The 27652-nt window shown below is 39.4% G+C and overlaps 1 protein-coding gene across 2 annotated transcripts in view; it reads right to left on the reverse strand.

Moving 5' to 3' along the window:
• LOC144038463 (gamma-aminobutyric acid receptor subunit gamma-3-like) overlaps positions 1–27652 on the reverse strand; it is an 82537-nt gene that overhangs the window by 28967 nt on the left and 25918 nt on the right. The window contains exon 3 of one of the 2 annotated variants that reach the window (XM_077550998.1): positions 14801–14868. The exons of the other annotated variant lie outside the window; for it this stretch is intronic. Within the exon in view, the coding sequence (XP_077407124.1) occupies positions 14801–14868 (68 nt within the window). The remainder of the gene's footprint in view (positions 1–14800; positions 14869–27652) is intronic. 2 annotated transcript variants of the gene reach the window in all.

Consider the following 27652-nt stretch of genomic DNA (forward strand, 5'->3'; position numbering starts at 1 on the left):
TGAATGCAAAATAAAAGAAAGCTAACACAAAGGAAAATAAGCAATGGGCAATGGACATCAAGTTGTAGGTGTGAAACGAGCCAATGATTGCCCTTTCAAATAAAAAACAGTCACAGAAACTTCTGGCCACTGAGGGATTGTTAGCAGCACTACCGCCAAGCTGGACAAACAGGTACACAATGTTAACTTTTGACACAGAATCTTCACCCAAGAAGGCTACAGTTGAAAATGTAGACCCAGCAGATTTTTTTTTTTTTTTTTTTAAATATGCATGTTCACATTTGTAATTGCTTTTCCTTTTGTTTGGGAATGATTAATTTATAGCCTCGTTTCCACCAAGCAAACAGTTTGGCCTTAGTGTGGTACACTTTTTTTTTTTTTTTAAATGCATTTACATTTCTTGCACAGTACTGTATCACTTTTTGGCATGCATATAGGTGGAGATGACATTGATGGAAATGAGACAGTATGTATGACCCCTACCCCAATCCCCCCCCCCCCACCAAATTTTTTTTTTTTCAAATAGCTTCCACTCCGGGTGCCTCAATAAGATGTCCGTGAAATGCTGTCATTAAAATACCTTACGGATCAAAATATACTGTGCAGACATATTTTGACATTTTAATACCGATACTTTGTGTGTGTTTTTATCCCAATAATAAAACACATGACAATAACCAAAAACTGACCATTGTAATGTTTTGTACTTAACATATTAGTGACATCAAATTACATGACTTACTTTTTACTTAAAGGTCGGACTACCTACCATTACATTCAAAACAATAAAGGAGAATTGTCAAAAATGAATACACAAATAATTAACACAAATATAAATTAAATTAAATACAAAATTTTATTTTGTAAAACCAACCGTATTGGCGACCAAGATTACTCATCACAATAAATGTCCAAACAGAAAATAAGATAAATAATACTACTGTAAAATTCAGTGAATAACATGCGTTCGTATAATGCGCCAACCCCTGCTCCCACCCGCAAATCACCTTAGAAAGCACTCTATTTTTGTATATAATACAGTCCCTCGATTTGCTGCTATCCTTTATTATCAGAGTAAATAATATCAATGTCAATGAAGTGTAAATTATTTTTAAATCCAGGTTAACATCTAGGTACTGCCTAGTTACTGGTAGACATATAAACAATGTGAAAAATGTTTGCTTTTTATTAAGCCACCTGGATAGTAAGGATTTGGGACTTTATTTTATTTTTTTAAGAGTGTTATTCACAGAATGTTACTGTAAATTATAAATAATTTATCATTTATTTTAATTGAGGTAATAAAGAAATAAACATTTTGGCAAGATTGGTGTTGAGCAACAGCAGCATTGTCACACAGGCGGCATATAGTAAGTTCTCCTAAAATGGTAGAAGTGGCACAAGTGCTTTTTTTTCATTTATTAATGAGGGTGCATTTGGAAATTCAATCTGACGCCCGAATTGTACTCTGAGAGTGCGAGTGTTCCGAGAGGAAGAGCGAGCGCCCTTTCTTTGAATTAACAAAGGTTTTGTTGTCAAATGCGTTCAGATCCCCCTCATAACTGAATAGCACATCCCAACAATGCGGTGCCGGTGAGTTCCCAAACGGTAGGAGATAAGTAGAGCACGCTCGGAGTGCATTTCCGAAGACATCCCTTATGATCAATACATTATGAGCATAGATCCGATATTTTGCATTCACCAAAATTGGTGATTGGCTGACTTGAAGTGCTGTCAAAGTTTAAGCATTAATTGATTAATTAATCACAAAAAAATATAGCATTAATCATGAATTAACGCAAATGAATCGCACTATTAATTTTGATCATAGATTATCCTTTAGCGTGACAGCGGATGCCTACGTTTAAGGTAGCACAGGTTGTGTTTGAGCAATAAACAGAATTTCATATATTAAAGTAAAGCATTTAATGAATGTTTGCGTATCACATTTAGAATATTTGTTCATGTCAAAATATCGGGGTCATTTTGTTTCCATTGTAAATTATGCAAGTAATTAACTGATTAGAAAAAGAGGATGAGCGTGTGCAGTGGCTCAAAAAATATTGAAGACGTCCTCATAACATCAAATGTCAAACGAATTAACACATAACCGGTGCTCTTCAAATTTGGAGGGGGAAAAAAATGTAGATAAAAAAACGATTTGTTTTTAAGCCATTAATCGTGATCAATCAAAATTCTAAGATGATTAAAAAAATGTAATCTTTGACAGCTCTAATATATATATATATATATATATATATATATATATATATATATATATATATATAATTTAAAACAAATTCCCATGCATTTTAATTGCCATCAATTACACATGGGTTTTCGCTATTTGTGAACCGGGCCAGTCTTAGGGATTTGTGAATGGTGGCGGTCGACTGTAGATTACATATAAAAGTTAAATAGATATATTGCTCCATCTTCTGATCAAATTGGTCATGAATTATCCATTTTGTCAAACTCGCTGATTGAAAATCCTCATTGTGAAAATCCTCATTGTGTAAAGCCTAGTCAATACCCAATTAATACTCATGAAAGTATTGTGACGGCCGTGGCTCAGGATGTAGAGGCGGTCGTTCAGTAACCAGAAGGTCGTCTGTTTGATCCCCGCTCTCCCCAAGTCATGTGTCATTGTGTCCTTGGGCAAGGCACTTCACACACATTACCTCCAGTGCTACTCACACTGGTGTATAGAAGGTGCAAATGTCTGGTGGTGGTCGATGGGGCCGTAGGTGCACACTGGCAGCCATGCTTCCATCAGCCTGCCCCAAGGCCGCTGTAACTACTTAAGTAGCTTACCGCCACCACAGAGTGAATGTGTGAGTGCGTGAATAATATATCCATTCCATTGTAAAGCGTCTTTAAATGTCTACGTAGAAAAGCGCTATATAAATCCGACTTATTATTAGTATTGATATATCGATACCACGGAATTGATACGCCCATCACTATAAGACAGCCCTCACCCGCATACTGCGGGATCAATTGAGAGCGTCAGACTGACAATAAGTGGGCTGTAGTGTAGACAAATATTATCAGAGGCTCTGTTAACTGAAGTTAATCTGAGCTAACACTGCAGCTCTGCTTACCCTTTGGCTCTGACATGATATTACTTGGGCTGCCGCGTCAAAATGTTTTTTTACGCTGTCCAGCCCAGTCAGTAGTTATCACGTCAATGACTGTGATGTGAAACTCCTATGCGGTGTTGCTTATTATGTGAATTGGCCTTACAGTTTTCTAATAGTGGTGAGGAAGTGTGGTGCAGCTCACACACATTTCCAGAAATAGGCAGATAAGTAAAGATTGATTTTCTCGTTTCATTTTACGTTTGATGGATAGGCAGGCAGTCCAGGGACCCATCTATTTGCAAAATTTTTAGGATATGTCACTTTCAAGGTTTGGCATATATACACTGTAGACTGGTCACTTCTATGCAACAATATGAAAGGAATGGAAAGAACACACAACCTTTTAGAAAAAAACTACCACAAAGCCATTTGTTTTTCTTGCTTTGGGATAATGTCAACATACTGTATGTACTCTATAAAGTCATGTTGGCATCAGTCCCCCCCCACCCCCCACCCCCTCCTTTTAAGCCCAGGAGTGTTTAGGCTACGCTTTTATGTGTTAATGCCTGTACTTCAAAAGGCCAAGTGAATGTTAATTAATTAATAATCATTTTCAATTAAGGTTTGATTGCATAGTCAAAGCTATCTAATTGCAAATGCATTTTACATACACTAAATACTTTAAGTGTGGTTGTAACCATACATTGACTAGCCCTAGGCCATACGACCAACAATAGTGCAATAGCTAGTGTGGTGCGTTCCACTGAAGACGTCTTGCACTGATTGACAAGAAGGGGATTTCTGCGTACCAGGGAAAATCCCAAGAAGACAAGGTATTGCAGCAAGTTAATTATTCATGGGAAATTATGCAAAACAATCAAGCTCAGTGCTTGGCCTTTATAGGAGTGAAATCAGGTGGCGATGCTGGCATAATTACCCAGAGGATGGCTTTTAAAGCACAACGAAAAAAATATAAGTAAAGAAAAGTAAGGTGTTCAAGTGACTCCATTACTCATGACTGGACAACAATGAGACCGATTTCGTAGGGGGCTGACAAAAGGTGACTAGTGTTGTGTATTCTCTGTTGGGAAATTAAACAGAAAGCGGCAAGTTTATTATCTGGGACATGAATATTTAATGTTAGTCTAAAATATTCAGAATAGGATCAACCAAATCCCATTCTGTCCCTGACAGTTCTTTACACTGCTGGTGGATATCCAGAGTATATATCGCTAGCATTGGGCCAGAACCTTGTACCTTCCAAATGGTCACTTTTAAGGAGACCCCAAAAAACGGCATGTTTGTTCAACCATTAAGATTGCATCAAAAAAGAGAACAAGCCATTTTCAATACTTTAGATTGGCCAATAATTCGTAAAAACAACACCAACACCAAGTGACCAATAGAGATTTTTGACTTATGAGTTTTCAGCCTTACCCTTTTAAAAGACCTCGAGAAGTATCATAGAAAAATTTAAATTAAATATGTGGGCTTGGTGTACAGCAATGTCCAATAAGAAAGGCCACATCTGAGAACAGCCTATATTATTTTTCTGACCCCATCTGCTAGGGTGCAATCCTTCTTTTTGTTAGCAAGCAAAGTCTCGTCCATTTTAAAGTACCGGTATCTTAATTGTAATTCATCCCAGCAAATTATGACAATAGACTTGCTTGTGCTAGGACAAGTGAAAGCCCTCTTTGGGGATGCAAATACCAGTGTGATACTAATGAACAATTATGTTGATAGCATTGTGCATATGACTGGAATTAATAAATTTGACTTCAACTGCAAGGGGAAAAAAACGCCTCCCCCTTATCCAACATCATCATGTTTGAAAGGAGATGGCTCAAAATCCTCCAATTACGAGTTATTGCTCAGCCACTGTTTTCCAACTCACTGAACAAAATTATTTTTACTATTTTACCTTTTTGCAAAAGAACTTGACTGGCAGTCTTTGTCAAACTGCATTGGAAACAAGTTTTTTAATACTTTGTCCTGCACTCCCAAAAGCATATTTATATGTTGTTTTTTTATGCTAGAACATACAGAATGCTTTGCTACGGCTTCTGACATGAAGAGGTCGCTTAAAGGCCTCATATTATTCAACTTCTCAACATACTAAAATAGTTCTCAAATGTGTAAAAGACATGTCTGTGACATGCATTCGTCAAAATTGACTGGATTTAATATTTTTGCTGTCCCTAAATCAGCCAAAAAACCCTCTGGTCAAAACAGCCTGTTTTCAGGGTGTGTCACTTTTATGTAAATAGCTGCACCAGGCCACGCCTAGGCCATATCTCTATCGAAGGGGCAGTGATTTGGGTCATGGTAGCCATTTGCTAACGTTGTGAATGGAAACGACTGGCCAGGGCAGCAGAAGAAAAGAAAAATACAGACATGTCTTTTACACATTTGAGAACTATTTTAACATGTGGAAAAGTGGCATAACGTTTTACCATAAAAAAAAAAAGTAGCTTAACGTTACGACAGAGACTATGTTGTAGCGTTAGTTTGTGATTGTTTCGTTAGTTTGTGATTGTTTAGGCAATGGTTACCGGCAAATCTCCCGCAAATGTTATTTTGCCGTGAATGTCTCCGATTTGCTGTGAATGCTTGCAGACATTTACAAGTGGTTATGAATAACACAAATGTGCACATTTAGGCCACTGCGCGGTCGCAACGTGCAAGCAGTCTTGTCAAGACCACTTAGCGGCCGGTTACCATCGCAAAGTCATGTCAACTAGGTGGGGAGTTGCCAGTCACGGCAAATTAACCACCACGGATTGTATCTTGACAAAATAATATGCAACCGCGTCATACAGTCCTTTGAGAAATGATGTCGGTACACGTCCTTCAAAAATAAAAGTAATCAATTGTCTTCTCAAAGACTTGGGACGAAGAAAGGAATATTCTTTGGGCCTTGCAAATTCAGTCAAAATACAGTAAAACAGCCGGGAGTGGAGGGAGTTGCTTCAGTGAAAATGGCTGGGAGTTTAAAAAAAACAACAGTAAAGACAACAAACCCAGTTTACCAAGGAAATGCTTCACTTTGGTCAAATCTATACATTTTTGATTAACCCCCGCAAATCCCCAACCACATTAGAGGATGCATTGGTGTAGAGATTTAAATGATCAAGTGAGTGAACCAATTATTATACTTAACCCCCCATAATGATTTAGTTTGTATTTGATTTAAAATGGAAACATGGTTGTCCAAAGCCCCCCTTTGCGCAGACCTCATCCCCTGAGTGACAGCACAGTCACGCTATCGTTGCTCAACTGCCTGCCAAACTGATCCTCTTGAACACAAACTGTATCCGTGCGTGTGTCTGCGAGGCCTCATCCCAGTGTTCATTCACAGCATATCGATCAACACTGCATGTCACTCGTGAGTCTCACATGATATCATGAACTGGAGATAGGACGAAGCACGAGTAGTCCATGTCTGTGCATGTTTTGTGTGCGCTTCATTATTTTTGCTGTCCCCCCACACCCCGCATCCCTCACCTCCTGCCCTCGTTGCAGGTCTCCATGGTGATGAAGGCTCCCGTCTCATGATAGTGGAAGTGAGTTTCTTTACACCCGTCCTCACAATCATATAATTTATCGTTGCTACCAGGCAACTAAAAACTGCTATCCTGCGACAGATGATAATTTTGCTGTCAAGCTCCACTCTGTCCATCTGACACTAAATACATATACTGTATAGGCTTACAGTATATAGAGATATGTATAAAATAATACAATAAATAAATATAATATTAACAGTGATAAATCCAAAACAATACAAACTGAAATACAAGTCAGAAATTGTTTTCAATTGTGGTTCAAGAAAATTCAACTCATGAAAACAAGCCATGAGACAAATATGATGGTACCCCGGAAAAGAGTGAGTGGTAAATCGTATGATGGATATCTAGCTCTGACTTGAGCGCTCATCATTGCACTTGATTATATTTTCTTCTTTAAAAGTAGCATCTAAGAAAATAACCACAGGTTACTTGATAACAATTCCTTCCCTCTTCAATAAAGACAGTGTTTTGAGTTGACAAAAGGTTATTTTGTTGCCTGTTACTTACATTCACAGAGGCATTTGGAATACAAAAAAACAAAAAAACGCTGAAAAGAGTGAAGTCGTGATAGGAATTGAGAGGCTGCTTGTAGGCTTCTCAGGTGTGTCTGAATGCTCTTTTTTGGAGCTTATGTTGATCACGGTGTGGGGAAGCCACAAACAAATTTGACAAGCTCAAGGACGCTGTTTGATCTCTGTTTGACTAGAAATGTGGCGTGTGTACATATTGTGAGTAGCAATGATCTTGTACGTCCTTTTCTCACCTTCAAACCTGTTGGTCTAATGGAGGCAGATCAGGAAGATCCTTTGTTTGTTTTGTATTGGCAAACATCCAAAATGAAAACTTCAATGTCGTCATTTTGCAAGACAAAAATGAGGTCTTACTATCGTGCAGTTGTACTGTCAGCAACCAGGAGGGAAGACCCAGGACATGCTGAAGACGCTACTTGTCTTCCTGGATGAGATGGAAGGAGTGGCTGGGGAAAGGGGAAGTCTGAGCTTACTTGCTTAGGCTGCTACTCTCACCCTAGATAAGTGGAAGAAGATAGATGATGGGCATACTCGAGTCATGATGGAAATGACCAATACAAACTATTCCCACAAAAATAGAACCATAGAATTGAATTACTTGATAAGATGGCAAATCAAGACTAAGGGGAATTCCTAATAGATCCCTTGACTGATTGAAGGGTGTTTCAGAAGACGTTTGTTTGTTTTGTGATAGTGTGGTTGGATGGATGAAGTGTGTTTGCCAAACTGTGCATGTGTGTGTGTGAGGGTATGCGTGCATTTGAATACTTTTTCACTTGTTTGTGCACTTTGCAAGATTGCGTCCTTGCCACAAAAATAGCCTCAACAGTCCTTGCAGAAAGAAGGGCCTCCATGTCTTTCAATCTCGATAGACTCAATTATTCAACGCGTCTGTGTCTTCCTGTAGTTGTACCTGCAGTGTGGTTTAAGTGCACACACAGGTTGTCACATCTTTGCGGAGCAACACTTACCGCAGGCCAACAATACAAGACTAAATTCCGTTTTTTAATAATGAGCATGCATCTGCAGATTTGTGAGATGAACTTACCGGTAAAAAAAAAAAAAAAAGCTCACCAGTATTTTTAATCACAGAACTCTGCAGGAACTCAAGTCACATCATGTTGATTGAGATTCCAGGAATGCAACATAACTGTGAAATTAGAAACAGGAAATGTCCCCTCTCATGGATCAAGAGTTTGTTTTTGTTTTTTGTGAATGCTTAATTAAATGAACTCAGGTTGCATATCTTTAGACCGAGTGTGTGGTATACTTTAAAATGTTCACCATTTATTTTATTTTTGTTAATAATCCAGAAAATTTTTGTTTTACAGATTGTAACATGAAAGAAAAACCTGCCATTTGTAATTGCTCACAATAATAATACTTTCATGATTTGATTCAAGCAATTTGTAGTTATTATTGGTAACACAAGCAGCCGGAATTAATTAATGTAAAATGTATTTATCATGAGACAAATATACAGTTTAAATAATGTTGTAAATCAATATTTAGTGAACAATGAACAACTATAGTAAAAACAGTCAATATTAGACGTCAATAATGTTTTAGGCTGAATCTTAAAGCATGTGTCCCATTCTTGTAATTTAACTTAGTTTAAAATCAGTGGCGCCGATCCGGGGATTGGATCTGCACGACGATCAAGTCTCCGGTGTATGCGTGCAAAAACCTTTTGTTGCGCTAAAAGTGCTTAGGACACAATTTCGGTGTAACCAGCCCTACGCTGCCTCTGATTGGCTCATCAGTCCTCATACCTAAAGTTAGCCAATCTAATCAGTGAAGGCAGGGGGTACCAGCCAATAAGAGGCAGAGGAGGTTAGGCCATGGCTTCACCATCCTTGAGTAAAAAATGGGTAATCTGGCTCACATACATGTATTAGTGAACGGTGCGCATCGTGGGTGGGGGTGGGGGGATTTCAAATTGGATATACGCAATGCTGACTGAAAAAGAAGTGGGTATATGCCGTATACCTGTGTATACCCTGGACTACACCACTGATCACATTGCATCACATTTCCGATTTTATTATCTTTAAACAACAGGAAGTGCAGTTAATATTGTAAAATTAGTCGGAAGAAATCCGCTTGTGGTTCAGTGTACCAAATGAGTGCAAAGGAGAAATGCTGCAAGCACAACAATTAAGAGCAAACGACACTCAGTTGCAGCAAATTAAATCCAAGCCTGAGCTACTTTGCAGAAGTGACAAGCTTGCCTTTGGGTCACTGATTGTATCTTCAAAATGGCAGATGTGGGATCTCGTGACTGAGACAGCCGAAGGTTGAACTGCAGTGATGGTGTGGAGTAACAACTCATTGTCTTTGACTCTCTGGCTCTCTTTCTTTTAATTGTGGAATGATAAATGTGTCTACCTTTGTTCTACTATCCGAAAGTATCCGGCCTATTTTGACTTTGGCAGAGGATGACCTTTATCTCAAAGCTGGATGCGAAAGGATGCCACATGAAATGAGTTTCTGTCTCAATCAGCAAGCTTTGAGCTCCCTCTGACAGCAGCATACAGAACAACAATAAAGACCATGTCAGGGTGCAGCAAAAAGCTGACAAAGGGGCCGGAATCGCACACGTTGTGGTTCAGTCTTAACCAACAAGTAAGAAGCAGGTGTGTGCACGTGATATGCAGGTACAAAAGCCATATGATCGCCAGACCAGTTAAATTCCCCCACGCCAAACTCACCATGCCTATATGGAAGGTAATTAATGCATCAGAGATCAGTTCACGTAGATACGAGCTTGTATTATTACACTACTGTACATGGAAAGGGCTTAATGAACCTCCAACAGTAAACTACCCCCGAGACATGCCACTCATTGAGAGGTATTGTTTGTTGCTTGCCGTTGGTTGGCTGGCTGGCTGCTTTGCTTGTTAACAGCAAAAGCTACACAACTAAAACCTTGTGGAGGTGTGACTCGTGGCAAGAACCAATTACTGTATGCAGGTGCAAACTTGGCCACTGCCAGAGACGTGAGGACCTGTAAAAAAAAGAACATCACTTTGAGCCCAATACACCACAATGGCACAAACTAGCGCCCCTGTCAATCAGTGAATGGTCATCACATATGGCACCCCTGGATCCAAATCAGAATGAAAATACAGCGACAGGAATATAACGCATGCTTTTCGAAATTCGAAATAACTGACATATTGCCATAGATTGCCATCCCTGCGAGCTGGATCAGAGTAAACCAAAGGATATGACAGAGACTAATAAGCAATAATGCTTCCTTCTGGAGATCTTGTATTCATTCTGGGATGCTTCATTTTGCTGCACTGCATTGAGTGTGTGATGTTGCATACCTCCTGCTATTTTATAAAAATGTGCAGCATGTGACAGGCTGCCCTTGAGTTCAGTGTTATTGCAGTCATCAAGCATTAGAGTGTCCTAACTTTTATGTACAACTCCAGGGAAAAGATACAGAACAAACACTGGAACTTTTTTTTGACAATTTTTCCTATTCTGCAAATAAATGGTCTGAATGACAACAGTTGGGATTTATGTTGCAGTTCACAGAATATGGCATAGCTTTTATTAGGCAGGAAAAGAATTGCATAAAAACAGGAGAAGGAATGTAGTGAGTGAGTGTGTTTTACTGGTGTTAAAGCAACACTAAGGAACTTTCAATTTACGTTGATTATGGCGACGCCATATGGACAAAAGCGGTATTGTTATGTCTGAAGGAAGACCGCATTTCCTGTGAGGACAAGCGCATTGTGTCCTTTTTTAGCTCACTCCAGCGAGTGAAATCCGGGCCAATGTTGATCCTTGACTGACCTTTCATCCTGGGTAGCTTTTGACGTATGCCATAAAGCAGTCAGCACATTTGGAGTTTTTGTGTGTGGCAGTGTTCCTACCATCCTCCTCAAAGTTGCTTAGTGCCAGTAAAAATTATACAGACCCCCTCAGGCTATGCCAAAGGTACCATTCAACTAGTTTTAAGTCTATGTATGTTTCATCAGAAGAGTTATGAAAATATTCTATTAAGTTTGAAAAGTTCCTTAATGCTACTTTAAATGCTTGCATATGTCAGGAAACAAACACATCAAGTCAAGAGGAAGCATGACTGTTAAATATGTACATTATTGCAGCAAAATGACACAACTACCAGCTAAGATGTTTCAGAATAGATGACTGGATGGATAATGATAATTATACAGTGGAACCTTGATTTAATTGACTAATTGGTGGGAGGGGTCATCCATTAAAGCTGATTGTCAATTAGATGCATTTTTTGGGGGGTTGGTGGATTTTGGGGGGGCTAAAAACACCCAATACAGAACTAAATTGTTGATTTGTACCGATATCCTGGCCTAAAAATGCCCAGTACAGTACAAAACCGCAGAAAGTATGTATTTAAAAATGCTTGAAACAGTTGCAAAACAGCTATTAATAAGAAACTGGGCGTTATGTTTGGATATCATTAGAGAAGTGCTTGACAAGAAAAAAACAACAACTGCATACTGCACCAAAAATAGCATGTTCGAGAGACATGTTGTGCTTATACATTTACATACCGCTATGGTATGTAAACGTATGAGCACAACAGTACTACATGACGAGAGTTCGCTCCATGAAACATCCAAAGAAATGAATGAAGCTGTGTGCCCACAGCAATGCTAAGCTAATATCCATGCTTTCCCATCAACTTTTCTGGGACTGTTGCCCCAACCAATATGGCCACCACGTATGTACATGAATTGCATTTGATGGGAACATCACTCCTGCCAACATGGCCACCATGTTGACGTATCTGTTAGCCTGCTCTAACATATAACATACATAATTATGTCTTAAGATATCTTTTTGAGACGTCTTGAGATGTCTTCTCAAGTCAAAACATGTCTATAATATGCGTCTAAAGACATGTATTGAGACGTCTTGATAAATCAAGATGTCTATAAGACATGTCTATAGACTTGAGTCTTAAGATGCCCTAAGATGTCTTGGAAATATGAATGTCTTGATATGTCTAAAGATATCTTGAGTGTTAACCATTAGAGTAGGCAAAGTGTATTGTAGTTTTGAGTTGGTTTTTCATATGGAAGTCACATAAAAAAGAGAAACTTTAGAGAGAATGAGGTCTAGAGACGGATGACCAATTGGACTCAAATCAGGGTGCAAGGCGAAGGTTGACGTGTGCAGTTAAGTGAAGAAAGTGGACAAAAGTGGAAGACACGCTGAGGCAGACAGAGAGTGGGAGCATTAGAGATAAATCCACTTCAGCAAACTCCCAGGACAGCAGGGGATTTGCATTGTGGTGCCCACTGTTCGCTAACCCTGATAGGGTGCCGCCAATCAGTGCAACGCAGAGGAAAAAATTGCAGGAATGGTGAACACTGTGCATGATTGAAAAAGTTTGGCCTTAGTATAGAATGGCCAACCGGCCTATTGACTATGGTTGGGAATCGCAGAGTAACTCATGTTGATAACATTATTAGCACAATACAACAATTATGAAATGATCAATACAAATGGTGTGTGCGTGTGTGTGTGTCTGGTCTTGTTTTTGTTACATAGTGGGGCCAACATTCTGTGATTTCACAGAGTTGTGGGGCCCACCCGTCCATGTGGGGCCATTTTGCTGGGCCCCACAAGTTTAGACCTCTTTTTGAGGGTCAAAACTTGGTTTTAGAGTTTAGGTTTGAATTGGGTTATGGTTGAGGTTAGGGTAAGGGGCTAGGAAATGCATTATGTCAATGAGATGGCCCCACAAAGATAGTAAAACAAACCTGTGTGTTTGTGTGTGTGTGTTGGGGGGGGGGGGGGGGGGTGGGCTATAATGTAACTGAACTGAGAAGGGCAAAAAAATAAGCATGTAAAAACGAATAAACATTAAAATAAATCAATCACATGGTATCGTCAAATGCTAAGACTTTTTTAATACTTTGTTGCAAATCACTTGCAGTCAATTACAGTCTGAAGTCTGGAATGAACAGACGTCACCAAACACTGGATTTCATCCCCGGTGATTCTCTGCCAGGCCCCCAACTGCAACTGTCTTCAGTTTCTGCTGGTTTTTCTTTCAATTTTGTTTTTAGTATTTGAAATTGGATTCAGGTCGTGTGATTGACTTGGCAATTGCATGACATTCAACTTTTTTGCCTTAAAAAATCTTTGGCAGTGTACTTGCAGTGTCATTGTCACATCATCAGTCGATACAAGAGAACCAGTTCCATTGGCAGACATTCTTGCCCATGCCATGAAACCAGCATCACCAATGCTCACTGATGAGGTGGTAGTCATGGCCATAAATATTAGGACATAACGGCACAGCAGATTTGAAATCAAACAAAAATAATTTGTTGTAACTGAAAAATTTCACTTTCATTCTCGCTTTTCTTGGGCCCAAAAGTAATAAGAGCATTGACTGCTCAGCTGTTCCATGGCCAGGTGATCATGTTTGTCTGAAACAGTATATAAAAAAGTTGAGTAGGTGCTCAGTTTAAAACCACTAAAAAAAAAAATAACTAGACTTCAGAAGGTGCATGTGAAGCTTCAAGTCTCCTATTTATGTTTCTCCCAGCTTTTAATGGTTTCAGTGAGTTGTCAGTTTAATTGTTGAAGCTCCCTGCAGGGCTGCGGTTGAAATAATGGCCAGTTGGCTAGCCATTATTCTTTTGCTGTGCAAATTACAGCATTGTGCAAAACATCTAAACGGTATGCTTGTTCTACAAATTTGTTACATTTAAGGCCAATTTCTGTTATGAAGACCAAGTATTTATCATGCAAGTAAATTAATCGATGGGCACTGTCTACAGAGATTTTAGGACTTACAATATCTATAAACAAAAATTAGTGTGCATCTCGTATGAAGTTGTTTTTTGTGTTCTGGACTGTGGATATCAACAAGGCCATTTAAGTTGCAAATGGACTAATTTCACTTCACTGAAGCAATCTTCTTCACTCCCGGCTGTTTTACTGGATGTTGACTGATTTTGCAAGACCCACAGAATATTGTACAAACAAACATTGAACCTACCAAAAGAAAGATTAGAGTCTCTTCTTTCATCAGGAAAAAAAGTATATTTGTATCTGCAGCAATTAGCATAAGAATATAGCTTCATCAGTATCATCATCATAGAATATAGTTTCATCATTATTCACAAATCTATTTAGAACTGTTGGCAACTGAGCGTTTTTCAACATGGCCCTGGTGGATCTATTTTGCTCTGCTGCCACCTGCTGGCCGTTTGTGTAATAACTACTATTTATTCAACTGTTCTCTGCATTTGAAAGGCTGCATCAAAGCCTTCTGAATGCTCTAGCATAAAAAAACAATTTTTTTAAACGTCTAAATACGTCTTTGGAATATTTATTATTTAAAATAGAATATATTTATACATTTTGGGGAGCAACAGAGTTAAAGAGGAAGCTTCAAAGGCCTCTAAAATTATAAGATAAGATAAGATAAGATCCACTGATTGTCACACCCACCTAAATAGCAAAGCATTATGCAATGTTTGAGGAAAACATACGAAAGGTAATTGCAGGACTGTAAACAGCATTTACGTATGACAATTTCATGAGACATAAACAGAGAGAGGGCGATGGAAAAGAAGAACGGGAAAGTACTTGAACTCACCATATCGATGGATGACACAGGGCCGATGCTGTTAACATATATGCCCACATCAATGACGGTTGGCTTCACTGAAAGAAAAGAGTGAGTAGAACTGCAATAAATATTCTCACACAATATTATACAGTACTATGTTATGTCTTTGGGGAGAGCTGGTGTACCCGGAGAAAACACATGTGAGGGAACTTTTGGACTGTAAGACAGATGTGCTAACCACGATGCGTACATGTGTGTACAATGTGTACACACGCTCACACAAACACAAAATTGTGTATTTGTGAGTCCAGTTGTTGGTCAGTTAGCATGCTACTTCCCGCAAACGTTCGCCCCTCAGTGGGAAACGGGCTGCAAGGTGCTATTATATAAACATATATATATATATATATATATATATATTTTTTTTTTTTTTTTTATACATTGCTGTATCAGCTTCTTTATCCCAAATTCTGGCCAGTATTTTTTACCTGTCCTAGTCTCATGCGCCATCAGATTAGAATGTTTTGTGGAAATGGGTTTTGTATTTTTTGCGTATCTGTGACATACGGAAACATTTTGCTGACACTACAAGATACTACAAAGCTGTCCGTCTGCAAAGCCTGCTGGAAAGCCCACAGACCAGACAAGGGAACACATCCGATATGGTCTAACAACTTGCTGACGGACATCCTTATTTTTATAAAATGTTCAAACTTCAACAGGTTATAGGATATGTGACCCATTTAAGTGAGTTACCTAATAGAAGTCAAACGAGTGTGAGTTATTTAGTGGCAAGCAAACGTACTCCCCACTGGCTGCATCTGGTCAATAGTGCTTGTAGATGAGCAAAGGAGAGCACAAAGCTGCCAGCCATGGGGCATTAAACATTTAATTAAGACAAGTGCTTGTAAATAATGATGTAAATGTACCATTAATGGAAGAAATTAAATGCACTCTAAGCATGACTACTGCATACTATGTTAAAACTAAGTCTCACAGGGCTATTAACCTGTTCACTATGAAGTAAACTTAACATAATGACTCGGTACACCATGTGCTTGACTGAGCACATTTTATTTTCTGCTGAGGCAATTTGAAGCCTCCAAAAAACAGACCTGAGGGAGGGGAAAAAAGAAATCAGGTCCATAAATATTGGGACATATTGAGACAATTCTCATCTTTTTGGCTTTAAACATCATCACTTTAACTACAGACTGGCAGCTTTAATTTGAATGTATTTACATCCAAATCCAGGTGGTAGGTATCACAACCGTTTGTATACACTACTCACAAAAAGTTAGGGATATTTGGCTTTTGGGTGAAATTTCAGGACGAGCCTAAAGTGCATTCAAACCTTTACAGGTGAACTTAATGTGACCTTCTCTAAGCTTTTGAATGCACATGTCCAGGGCCGGCACTAGCCATTTTGGTGCACTAAGCATAAATGCTTTGTGGTGCCCCTTAGCTCCGCATACGTCCAAGAAATGGATTTAATTTCACTCAATATGGGCAAAAGAAGAGGAATCTATGCTTTACAATTTTTTTTTTTAAATATTACATACTGATATTATATTACTATTATTATGATTTTTTAGGAGCTAGATTTTTTTGGGTCCCCATCACCACCCCAGGCAGTTGATGTCCTACGTGCAGTGTGTGATAAGCGTATGCCAAGATGTCCAACTGTTAAATGTTTCAGTACTTTTGGCACAAGTTGCTGTTCTCTAACAAGGAGCATCATCACAAAACAGCTGTTGGAGACTGGTGTACTTCAAATGGAATAGCCTGCACTTTCTGCAGACCTGAATCCTATTGAAAACCTGGGGGATCAGCCGAGTCACTGTGTAGAAGCTGGAAACTCTGCACCCCAGAAGCTCAATGATCCGAGAGCTGCCCTTCAAGAAGTCAACTTGTAAACAGCATGAGACGTCGTTGTCGAGCTGTAATTGATGCTCAAGGGCATATGACCAGTTATTGAGACTTTGACATTTTTGGTTGTGGTGTACCCACCATTGTTGTTAACTTTTCTTTCAATGAAGTGTTTGAGATGAGGAAATCACCAGTGCATCCTTCTTCTTAAATGTCCTACTTTCATGATATGATATCACTATGGAGTGAACTTTTGTCATTTTCCATAAATTTCATCTGAGAGCCAAATATCCCTACCTTTTTGCGAGTGGTGTATGTGCCTTCCAATTTAAAGTAATCAGAGCTGTCTAACGATTAAATTTTTAATCAGATTAATCACATCATATCATTTTGATTACAGGTAATCATGATTAATCACTTAATTAAAAAAGGCTTTTTTTATCAACATTTTTTGCCTGCCAAATTTGAATAGCACCTGTTATTTGTTAATTCTTTTGACATTTAATGTAATGAGGATGTCTTCCACATTTTTGATCCACTGCAGACTCTCATCATCCCCTTTATAGGCTCAGTTTGTGCAGCAGCAAGCAAAAATGAGAAATGACCCTAGTTTCACATTATCCAGCTGTAACAATCAAACGTCCACTTTCAAAGAAGTGTCCTCATCAAACAATCGCAAAACTGTTGCGTCAGTAAACAAAGCAGAGATTGCAAGAGAAAAGCAAAGTGGTTTTGAACAAAATAAAATAGAAGAGCCAAATCGGCAGTGCCCGATTCATAAAAAGTGACACTCTCTTAAAAAATTTAAACTATTTAGAGACAAACCAATTGAGGAGCGCCAAGCCTTTTGGCTTGTGTCTTCTGTGATACATAATTGTGTCACCTGCCGCAAGATTCGAGGCAAGATGCAGATTCAAAAAAATGGCAGACTTGCCAGCAGACCGTGTCACACCTGAACCTCCTTTTACTACAGTAGGTTTGGATGTGTTCGGCTCCTGGACTATATACATATATATATATATATATATATATATATATATATATATATATATATATATATATATATATATATATATATACGTATAGACATATATACATACACAAACACACACAAACATAATTCCCCAAAAGTTGGGACACTATACAAATTGTAGATAAAAACTGAATGCAATTATGTGGAAGTGCCAAATTTCACTATTTTGCTCAGAATAGAACATAGATGACAGGTCAAAAGTTTAAACTGAGAAAATGTATAATTTTAAGGGGAAAACATGTTGATTGTAAATTTCATGGTTTCAACAAATCTCCAAAAAGTTGGGACAGGTAGCTGGAAAAGTCAATTGCACTTATAAAAAAAAGCAGCTGGAAGACCAGTTACCACTAATGAGGTCAATTGGCAATTTGATTGGAGTATAAAAAGAGCTTCTCGGAGTGGCAGTGTCTCTGAAATATCAGAAAGGTGTTTACCAGCGAAAAATTGCAAAAAGGTTGAAGTCATCATCATCTACAGTGCATAACATCATCCAATGATTCAGATTCTCTGTGTGTAAGGGTCAAGGCCGAAAAATCATACTGGATGCCCATGATCTTCGGGCCCTTAAACGGCACTGCATCGCAAACAGGAATGCTTACTGTAAGGGAAATCACAGAAAGGGCTCAGCAATACTTCCAGAAAACTTTGTGGGTGAACACAATCCACCGTGCCAGCCGCCGTTGCCTGATGAAACTCGACAGTACAAAGAAGAACCAAAGCAGACCAAGAAGCGCAGGCGTTTCTCTGGGCCAGGGGTTATTTCAAATGGAGTGTGGCAAAGTGGAAACCTGTTTTGTGGTCAGACGAATCCCGATTCCAAGTTCTTTGTGGAAAACTGGGGCGCTATATCAAACTGACTAAAGAGGACAAGGACAACCCAAGTTGTTAACTTCCACATCTGGAAAGGCATCGTCAATGCAGAAAGGTTTATTCAGATTGGAGAACAACATATGCTCCCATCCAAGCATCATCACTTTTAGAGAAGATCTTGTATTTCTCAAGACCATAATACTAGACCAAATGCAGCACCAATTACAACATCAAGGCTGCGTAGGTAAAGGATCCGGGTATTGAAATGGCCAGCCTGCACTCCACTTTTTTCACTTCTCGAGCACATTTGGTGCATCATAAAGGGGAAGGTGCAACAAAGAAAGACCAAGACAGTTGAACAGTTGGAGAGACGCGTGTTGGACAAGAATGGGACGGCACGGCAACTTGTCTCCTCGATCCCCAGACGTTTGCAGAATGTTGTAAGAAGAAGAGGGGATGCCTCACAGTGGTGAAAATGGCATTGTCCCAACTTTTGGGAAATTTGTTGACACCATGGAATTTAAAATCAACATAGTTTTCCCTTAAAATTATACATGTTCTCAGTTTAAACTTTTGACCTGTTATAAAATATTAAAATGTGGCACTTCCACATAATTGCATTCAGTTTTTATTCATAATTTGTATAGTGTCCCAACTTTTTTGGAATTGGGTTTACAGTATATATACAGTATATACACACAGTGTATGTAATGGAGTGCCCCTTTGAACTTGGGGATCCAAGTTACTTGGTCAGAAGAAAAAAGGACCCCCAACTACACTGACATCACTTGACAATGGCGATCCCCATAGAGACACAGGCCAGGACAAAACATAATTATTTAACATTAGTTCACAAACCACAATGTGATTTGGACTGGCTGTGCTAACCAGAACAACAAACAATTTACCAGAATCAGACACCTTTGTTATTTGCATTCGCCTCCAACACTTTAGGGTCGGAACTGTGACAATCTGAGTGGGATAGATCCATCTTCTCCCCTTCTATGTATTTTTATGTGAAGAGTGCCACCATTCTTTTGGGTTTTGCACAGCACTGCCCCATGTTGGCAGCCGCTGGGTACTTTCAAGGCTCCACCGTACACTTGGAGTTGCTTTTCCGGGAGACACAACTACATATTTCACACACATTTATTACATATATTAGCGAATGTTGAAGGCCAGCATGTTCAGTGAAAAAGTAAAAAATAAATAAAAATCTATGTAAAGCATAGACCAAATAACTCAAATGGAAATTCATTTAAAATACTGTAATTGTTAGCTTCTTTTTCTTTTCTTTTTTAACTCTTTACATGCAGTAGAGGGGACAGTGCGGTTCTGCCTGTCCTGCCTTGCCTGACTGCACGTCCCTGGTTGTGTGGCACCGTATCAAACTAAGACAGAAGGTAGCCTCCAGGTATGACTTCAGGTCACATCAGGGTAGAAATTAAGCTTGGTGATGCTGTGCAGGATTAAATGAAGATGTGGGGGAGCTAAAAAGAGCAGACAGCAATTAGTACCTCAAGGATACTTTGACACTGCAGCCGACGCAATTAAGGAAACCAAACAGTTTGCATGTAATCTAATGAGTGAGTAGTTATCCCATGAAAATTTAATTGAATCCATGATCCATGCTATATTAATTTCGGCTATTCTTCTTGCTTCTTAATATTCTACTTTTGTGTTTTTGCTTGATTACGCAATAATTTACAAATCTAGTCATTTGCAAGATGTCATGCTACAGGTGTGTTAATGTGTGCGGATCAGTGCGACGAGTCTCTCGGGACCTGCTGTGCTGGACATGCGTCGGTGGATGCCTGCTGGGAAGGAGGCTTGGCTCCATTCCAGGAATGCGCGTCACGCTCCACCAACCGTCCAATTAGGGTCAACAATTATCTTGCAAAAGGGACTTTGCTGCATGTCCACATTTCAGATGTCATCCAGACTAGAGTGCAATCAATCAGCTGCTTCGATGCACCAAATGGAACCACCACTGCACTAAACATCCAAGGGGGTGGACACAGCACAGACTATTTGAACGAGAATTCACTTTACAATATTTCAAAAGTTTTCTTTGGGAGTAGGAAAATCTAGATTTTTTTTTTATTGTACATTTAGAACAGATCTAAAATTTGTGATTAATCGTGAGTTAACAATTGAAGTCATGCGATAAATTACAATTAAAGATTGTAATCGTCTGACGCCCCTAATTTTTAATAATCTTTTCTTTTGTTAATTAGGGGCATCAGGCGATTATTTTTTTAAATTGTTATTAATCACATGACTTCAATAGTCAACTCATGATTAATCACACATTTTATATCTGTTTTAATACAATATAAAAAAATGGGTTTTCATACTCTTGTTAACAAAAGTGAAAAAAATGTGAAACTAATAGAAATAATTCTAATGATTTTTTTACGTCTATAGCCGTCAATAGCAAGGAATGAATTAACCTTATTGTGAACGCAACATTTGGGCATCAAGTTTCTATTCAGGCTAACAGTCAAATCTTGATTTTTCATTTGTGGAAATCTGGCACCCAAAGGTGACAGGACAATACATCGTCAACATTTCCAAATAATAGAATCACAGTTAAATGATGTTCAGAACTCCAAGCAAAAGGGCAAATGGCAGATTGTGGTAATTGTAGTCTGAAGCTCAATGCCACCTGAATAGACTGTGAGGTCCTTTTTACGATGCAATATACAGAAAGGTGACTAAAGACTTGGTCTAAAAGAGAGCTTCTTTGACGTCTCATTCGTCTGAGTAAGAGAAAAGCTGAAGAAGAAAGTACAAACATGAACCGAGCTGCATGGATCAAACAACTTCCACTAATGGGAGTAAGAGATCCTCGGTGGCCAGGTGAATTCATCTCCCTCCTCTTCATGTTTCTCATCTTCCTCCCCATTTTGCGTCGGAGAAGAAAAATAGCTGGCCCCTTCTGTATTACAAAATTACCCTGTGCGCCTCCATTATGAAGAAAGAGCATTCATGCCAGCTCAGCCCATGACAAATGCATTACGCATTGTGAGCGTGGATCCCAGCTGACCACGCAGCTCCACTCAGGAAGAGCTGCAGGTATCAGCAATCCAGATGCTGCCCTCAAGGTTAGTCTCACATCTTTAGTCACCCTTTGAAATAATTCATTACATTCGACTGTAGTTCTACTGCATACTTACAAATGCAAAGTACTTACAGTAAATCCTTAGATACTTTTCTCACCCCCCCAAAAAGTTAGCAATTTAGAAAAACAGAATGTTAGCTCTTATTTCTCAAGCTATAATTATAAAAGAAAAGAAAAAGTTGAATTTCCCTTCGACAATTTATATGTTTCCACCGGGGTTGGGTCGCGGGGGCAGCAGCTTTAGCAGGGAAGCCCCGACTTCCCTCTCCCCAGCCACTTCAGCCAGCTCCGCCGACGGGATCCCAAGGCGTTCCCAGGCCAGCCGAGAGACGTAGTCTCTCCAGCGTGTCCTGGGTCGTCCCCGGGACCTCCCGCCGGTGGGACATGCCCGTAACACCTCTCCAGGGAGGCGTCCAGGAAGCATCTGAACCAGATGCCCGAGCCACCTCAACTGGTTCCTCTCAACGCGGAGGAGTAGCGGCTCGACCGTGAGTCCCTCCCGGATGACCGAGCTTCTCACCCTATCTCTAAGGGAAAGCCCGGACACCCTGCGGAGGAAACTCATTTTGGCCGCTTGTATCCGGGACCCACAGCTCGTGACCACAGGTGAGGGTAGGAACGTAGATCGACCGGTAAATCGAGAGCTTTGCCTTTTGTCTCAGCTCCTTCTTTACCACAATGGACCGATACAGAGTCCGCTGAATATATGTTTCTCATAGAAAAAAGAAAAAAAAAGTACTGTGGCAACTGACTCAACTGAACATCACAGCTCACCTGTTTTCTGGGTTTGGTCACATGACATCATTTTAGCAATGAGAGCCCAAGGGCACTTTGTCATCAATTCCAGTCGACAGTGTAATGTCAAAATGGCTGCGCCCTGAGATGACTGAAAAAGGGTGAATTAATCTTCTTACTCTGCCAAGGCAATATTAATCACAGCCTACTGTGTGTAGACTAGTGGGGGCATGTAAAACATTATTACAAAGAATATTTTTGACTTTAATGAGTATTGTGTCATCTCTAGTCGTGGCTTGGGAGAAAATGACTTTTTAACACACAAAAAAATGGCAGACTCCATCTTAAACAGTGGCCAGATACTGTGATGCCAGCAGTCTTTTCAAATCGGTTTGTCCACCTGTCTGGTGTGTCTTTACAGCACGCCTGTCTGGCTGTGCGAGTATTCTCATTAAACCAGCGCTCAGGTTTACTTTTGGGCTGTACATTTATAAATGGACCTACAGGGTTTAGTATGGTTTGGCAGGAGGAGTGAAAAAAAACCCACATTTCACTGCAATAAAATCTTGCCAAGAGCATAGTGTCTTTTGCAAATGGCAGAAATTTGGGAGAGCAAAGCAAAGACTCTTTCTAACAATGGCAAACTGAGATTTTGCCAAAGAGCATGGTGAGGGGGGTAACCAAAAACCTAGTAGTCTGGAACAGAAACAGAAAAGAGTGACTTAGGCTACGTTCACACTGCAGGTCTTAATGCTCAATTCAGATTTTTGGGTGAAATTAGATTTTTTTTTTTTTTGATTAAGCATTCACATTACCTATTAATTGCGACCTCAGTCTGTCTGCTGTGTGGACGCAATGTGTCCCCAAAGTGACCCGCATGCGCACAAGCGGATACAACGTCACTCACAATGCTGTGTTTGCGGAAGTAAATACGTATGGTCCAGCATGTGAGGGTCACAGACTTTTATAAATCCGTCATCGGGGCTTATATTTTTACCATCTCATATCTACAAAGGAGTGATGCAGGAGGAGGTAGAAATAATATTTTGTGAAAATGAGGCGAGCTGTTTGAGCGTCTCATCTCACAGAGACCTTTCCTTTTTTATTTATTTTATCCCTTACGATGACGGCACGTAGAAAAATGAGCCGTATGCGTTGCTAAGTTACTAATATCACCACCACAAATGTCATCTTTATACTTCATGTTTCAAGTGGGATTAAATTAAAGTCAAATATAAAGTCACAACTGTTACTCAAAACAACTTTGCCGATTCACGTACATGACGTCTCGCGGATGCGTCAAACATAAATGAAGCGTAATGCCCCCGCCCGTGCGGAGCGCATATTGGACTTTTGATGATTTTTGATTTCAAGGTCAAATATATGCGGTTGCATTGCAAAAATTCGGATATGTATCCAATCTAGAACCACATATGAAAGCGACCCAGGTCGCATATTGGACAAAAAATTCCGATCTGGGTGGCATTTGCTTGCAATGTGAATGTAGCCTTAAGAGGTGTCAATGATTTACCACACACTTGCGGGGTATTTTTGGGGGGAAAATATAATGGTTACGATTTTCCATAGAGCAACTTAGCAAGGTAAATTCAAACATGTCAACTTTTTCTGTCTGTCTTCTGAACGTGTTCTCATCTTTGCAAACTTTTTTGTGTGCTGTAAACATTTCCATTTGGATTATTCCAGTGGGGCCAATACACACATAGAACCTCAATCCCTCTCTCAATTAAAATCATATTTATGGTTCATAGGGTTCAAGTGCGCTACGGAGGAGTGTAGTTTGTAAACACTATAATCCATTGCTCTCCACGAGCACAGCCACCCGGTCGTGCGCCATTTCATGTGTGACTGCTCAGCTGTATTGTTAATATGTGACGAAGCCCTTCTACCTCACATTACTTCACATTGGTCTGCCATAAAAAATAGACTTCTGCTGCTTGGCTGCTAACAGCAAGTCATTCTATCATTTTATGTAAATTTCAAGTGTTAAGACACCACTGGGACTATTACCTGTATCTGTGAATTGGTAAAGCTTGGTTAAGTCCCAGGGCCTCATGCCGAGTTCACCGCATCCAGTACAAGCCTTGAAGCGTGGACCTGATCCTGTAGGACTTTTCTAGACGAGCAGGTCCTACTCAAACCCAGACATCAAGAAAGTTCACATTGAAATCCAACCCATGTGGATTGTAGTTTTATATCCAACTTTGCTCAAACTGTGCAAGTCCGTAAGTACCCTTGTTGCGGTCTTGAAGATGTGTCGCAGAGATGAAATCAAATCAGTCTGGGAGCACTCGGATGGTCAATTAGCAATGCTAATTTTTAAAAGGTCGACAGTGAATGAGCAAGCATGAAAAGTCAAACACCAAGTTATGATTACATCAGAAGAACAAAGATCATTCTAAAGAATTTGCCTTTTTTCATCCAGTTTCCAAGACAGCTAAAGAGCATCTCTGACAAAAATAATATTTGAAAATTATTTTGGCTCATGCATACATTTTCAAAAATATCATTTTATGTCATCATCCACAGTCATTCATGTCACACTCATGCTAGTAATCACCACAAAGCCAAGCATCTTTTTGTTCAACTCCTTTTCCGCTGTTTTGAGATTGAGTGTCAGTACACACTTGTAGTCACTCGAATGATGTTGGTGTCCCCTTCAATCAAACACTTGATTACACAAAGTGTTTAGCAAACTCTAGAGAAAACAATACAATCGAAAGGACTTGGTCATTTTGAATAAAAAGCTCACTAAAAACATTTGAATTGACATTGATCATATGCATTTGCGAGATAATGGATTTATTTGCTTGACATTTGAGCTAAATGACGCACTTCAGCTTACATCACTACAATTCCCCTAAATCCAATAAAACAGCAGCAAACAGAGTTTTACCTTCCAGTTCAAGCAATTATTTTCCAACATTGGATTCACAAAAGCAGCATGAGCAGTGCAGGGAATCATTATGGACGAGATATAAGTACAAACATGCAACACTTATTTCACACATTACAGATCTCCATCAAACACAAGAATGGAAATCCAAAGCTTGACCCATTCAGGACTAGATTCCAAATCAGTCACAAAAAAGTGAAATATAACACATACAGCAGGACTTTGTATACTGTAGGCTTGCTAATAGCTACTGATGAGAGACCTTGACATATTAGTCAGCCCAGGGACAGTCTGTGGTCTGACGTGGCAGATACATTATGTTCCAAAGCTACAGCACATTGTGCTTGTGCTCTATTGATCTGTGCCAGAAATTCACAATTTAATACGGGCTGCCATGCCAATTGCCGCCAATTTCCACCTGTTGTCTGCAAAACAGCAGGTGAAATAAACTCACCATAATTAATAGGGGTGTGGCCAAAAAATCGATTCTCATAAGAATCGTGATTCTCATTTAGTACGATTCAAAATCGATTTTAAATGTCCCAAAATCGATTTTATTTAAATGATTTTATACTGTCTTCCCTTTGTCTGTGTGTGCCTTTATTGGGAGCGCTGTTCATGTTGTACCCGATTTGGCCACTTAGGATAGATACACTGTTAAGTTGTAGCCACATTAGAGAGTAGAAGGAAAAAGTCACGATCAAGTTATTCCAATAAAAGTTGTTTTTGTTTTTTCAGTGTGGAGCCGTTCTTTTGAGTGATAAAAGTGCCCCGAGTAGCGCACTAATTAGCATTAGCGAGTCAGACTGGAGTAGATCATTACGATTCCTTGAACATATATGAATTAAAGCAAAAATCATTGTCGATCAAATCATTTTGAATCAAATATTGTTCTTAATCAAAAATTTAGTCTGAATCAAATCGCACACCCACAAATCGGAATGGAATCGAACCGTGAGACATTCAAAGATTCCCTACCCCTAATAATTAATGCTTTCAATCATGACAGTATAATATCACTCATGTTTTTATGTTCCCTTTATTGATCACGTACGTATGTCACCAACAACTCCAGTATCGGTAACCTGTTGGGTTTCTCCAGAACTCTGCACCACAGGGGAACAAACCAGCTGCAATCACACAAACCCCGGGAAACTGCATTTGTTTACCGTCTTCCAAAAGCAGCAGCATACATTCCACATACACAGCCAAAATGCTTGGCTAGAACCATGAATACACAGTATACATTGAAAGAGGCTAATTATTTGTCCTCTTTTGCGTGTTCCAAAAATTTGAAGACAGAATTCTTGTAAGAAAAACTCATTGCAAGGATGATTTATTTCAGAGAATCTCCGGTCACGGCAACACTCAACAACACGTAAAAGGTGGAATTAAAGGGTGCGCATGTGCCCCCTCTTTTGCGGAATACAGCTTTTAAAGAATCCAAATCAGTAAGAGAACACCTATTCTCCTCCCATCATGAATAAGTAAAACAGATTGGTTCTCACACAATATGTTACATAATATTATTTTCGTACACAGTCCGCAGCTGTGTTCATCTTTTTAGACAAAATATACTCTCAGGGTACTTTTTGTACTTTTTTTTCCCAAAACAATATCTCACAAACAAATTGAACTGGATTTAGAGTGGCCGTGAGTGATGGTGCTCTCAGGGTATGTGTGTGGCAAAATCTGTTCTCACGAAGAGAATGTGTGTGCGCAAAACACTGAGCAGGAATTTTTAGACAAAAACAAGGTTAAGGTCAAATTATACTGAGTTCAACACTATTTCACCTACTCTACACATGTATAAAACATTTCAACATGGTTAATATATGAAATAAAGAATTAAAATGTTAATAATGTCTAACAACATATACCTGCTATCTACCTGTGTGTGAAGTGCTTGTGCGTTGGCTGTGTGGGTGAATGTGTGAAAACCTTTTGTACCAGCGTCAGGCTGTATTCAGGTGCCACCTTTCAAACAAATATGTATAATAGATCTGAGAAGCGAAGGTTTAATGAGAGGGCGACAGAATGGTCTCTCTGCATATTAATTAACACTGCTGAAAACGCAATCACAGGGAAGGCAGGGGATCCATGTTTTCTTTCTTTTAGTCGATATAGTCCATAGACCTTTTTAGTGCCTTGGAAGGAACAGCACAGTATGCATGTAGCAAGTGCAGAAATCTGTAAGTGAACTACCACTGCTCCGGTAGAAGTAGAGACACAGGGCAGCGTGAGGACCAAATAGAAATCAATTAAGTGGTGAGAACGCTCATAAAGATTTTGGAGAAAAGTGTCAGGCTTCATTCAGTCCTGGCCTGGTCTTATCGACACTTAAGGCACTCTTGTTTGGTAACAGGCTCGCCATCAAAGGCTACATTATTATCC

The sequence above is a fragment of the Vanacampus margaritifer genome, chromosome 1, assembly GCF_051991255.1.
Source record: "Vanacampus margaritifer isolate UIUO_Vmar chromosome 1, RoL_Vmar_1.0, whole genome shotgun sequence".
Classification (NCBI taxonomy): Eukaryota; Metazoa; Chordata; class Actinopteri; order Syngnathiformes; family Syngnathidae; genus Vanacampus; species Vanacampus margaritifer.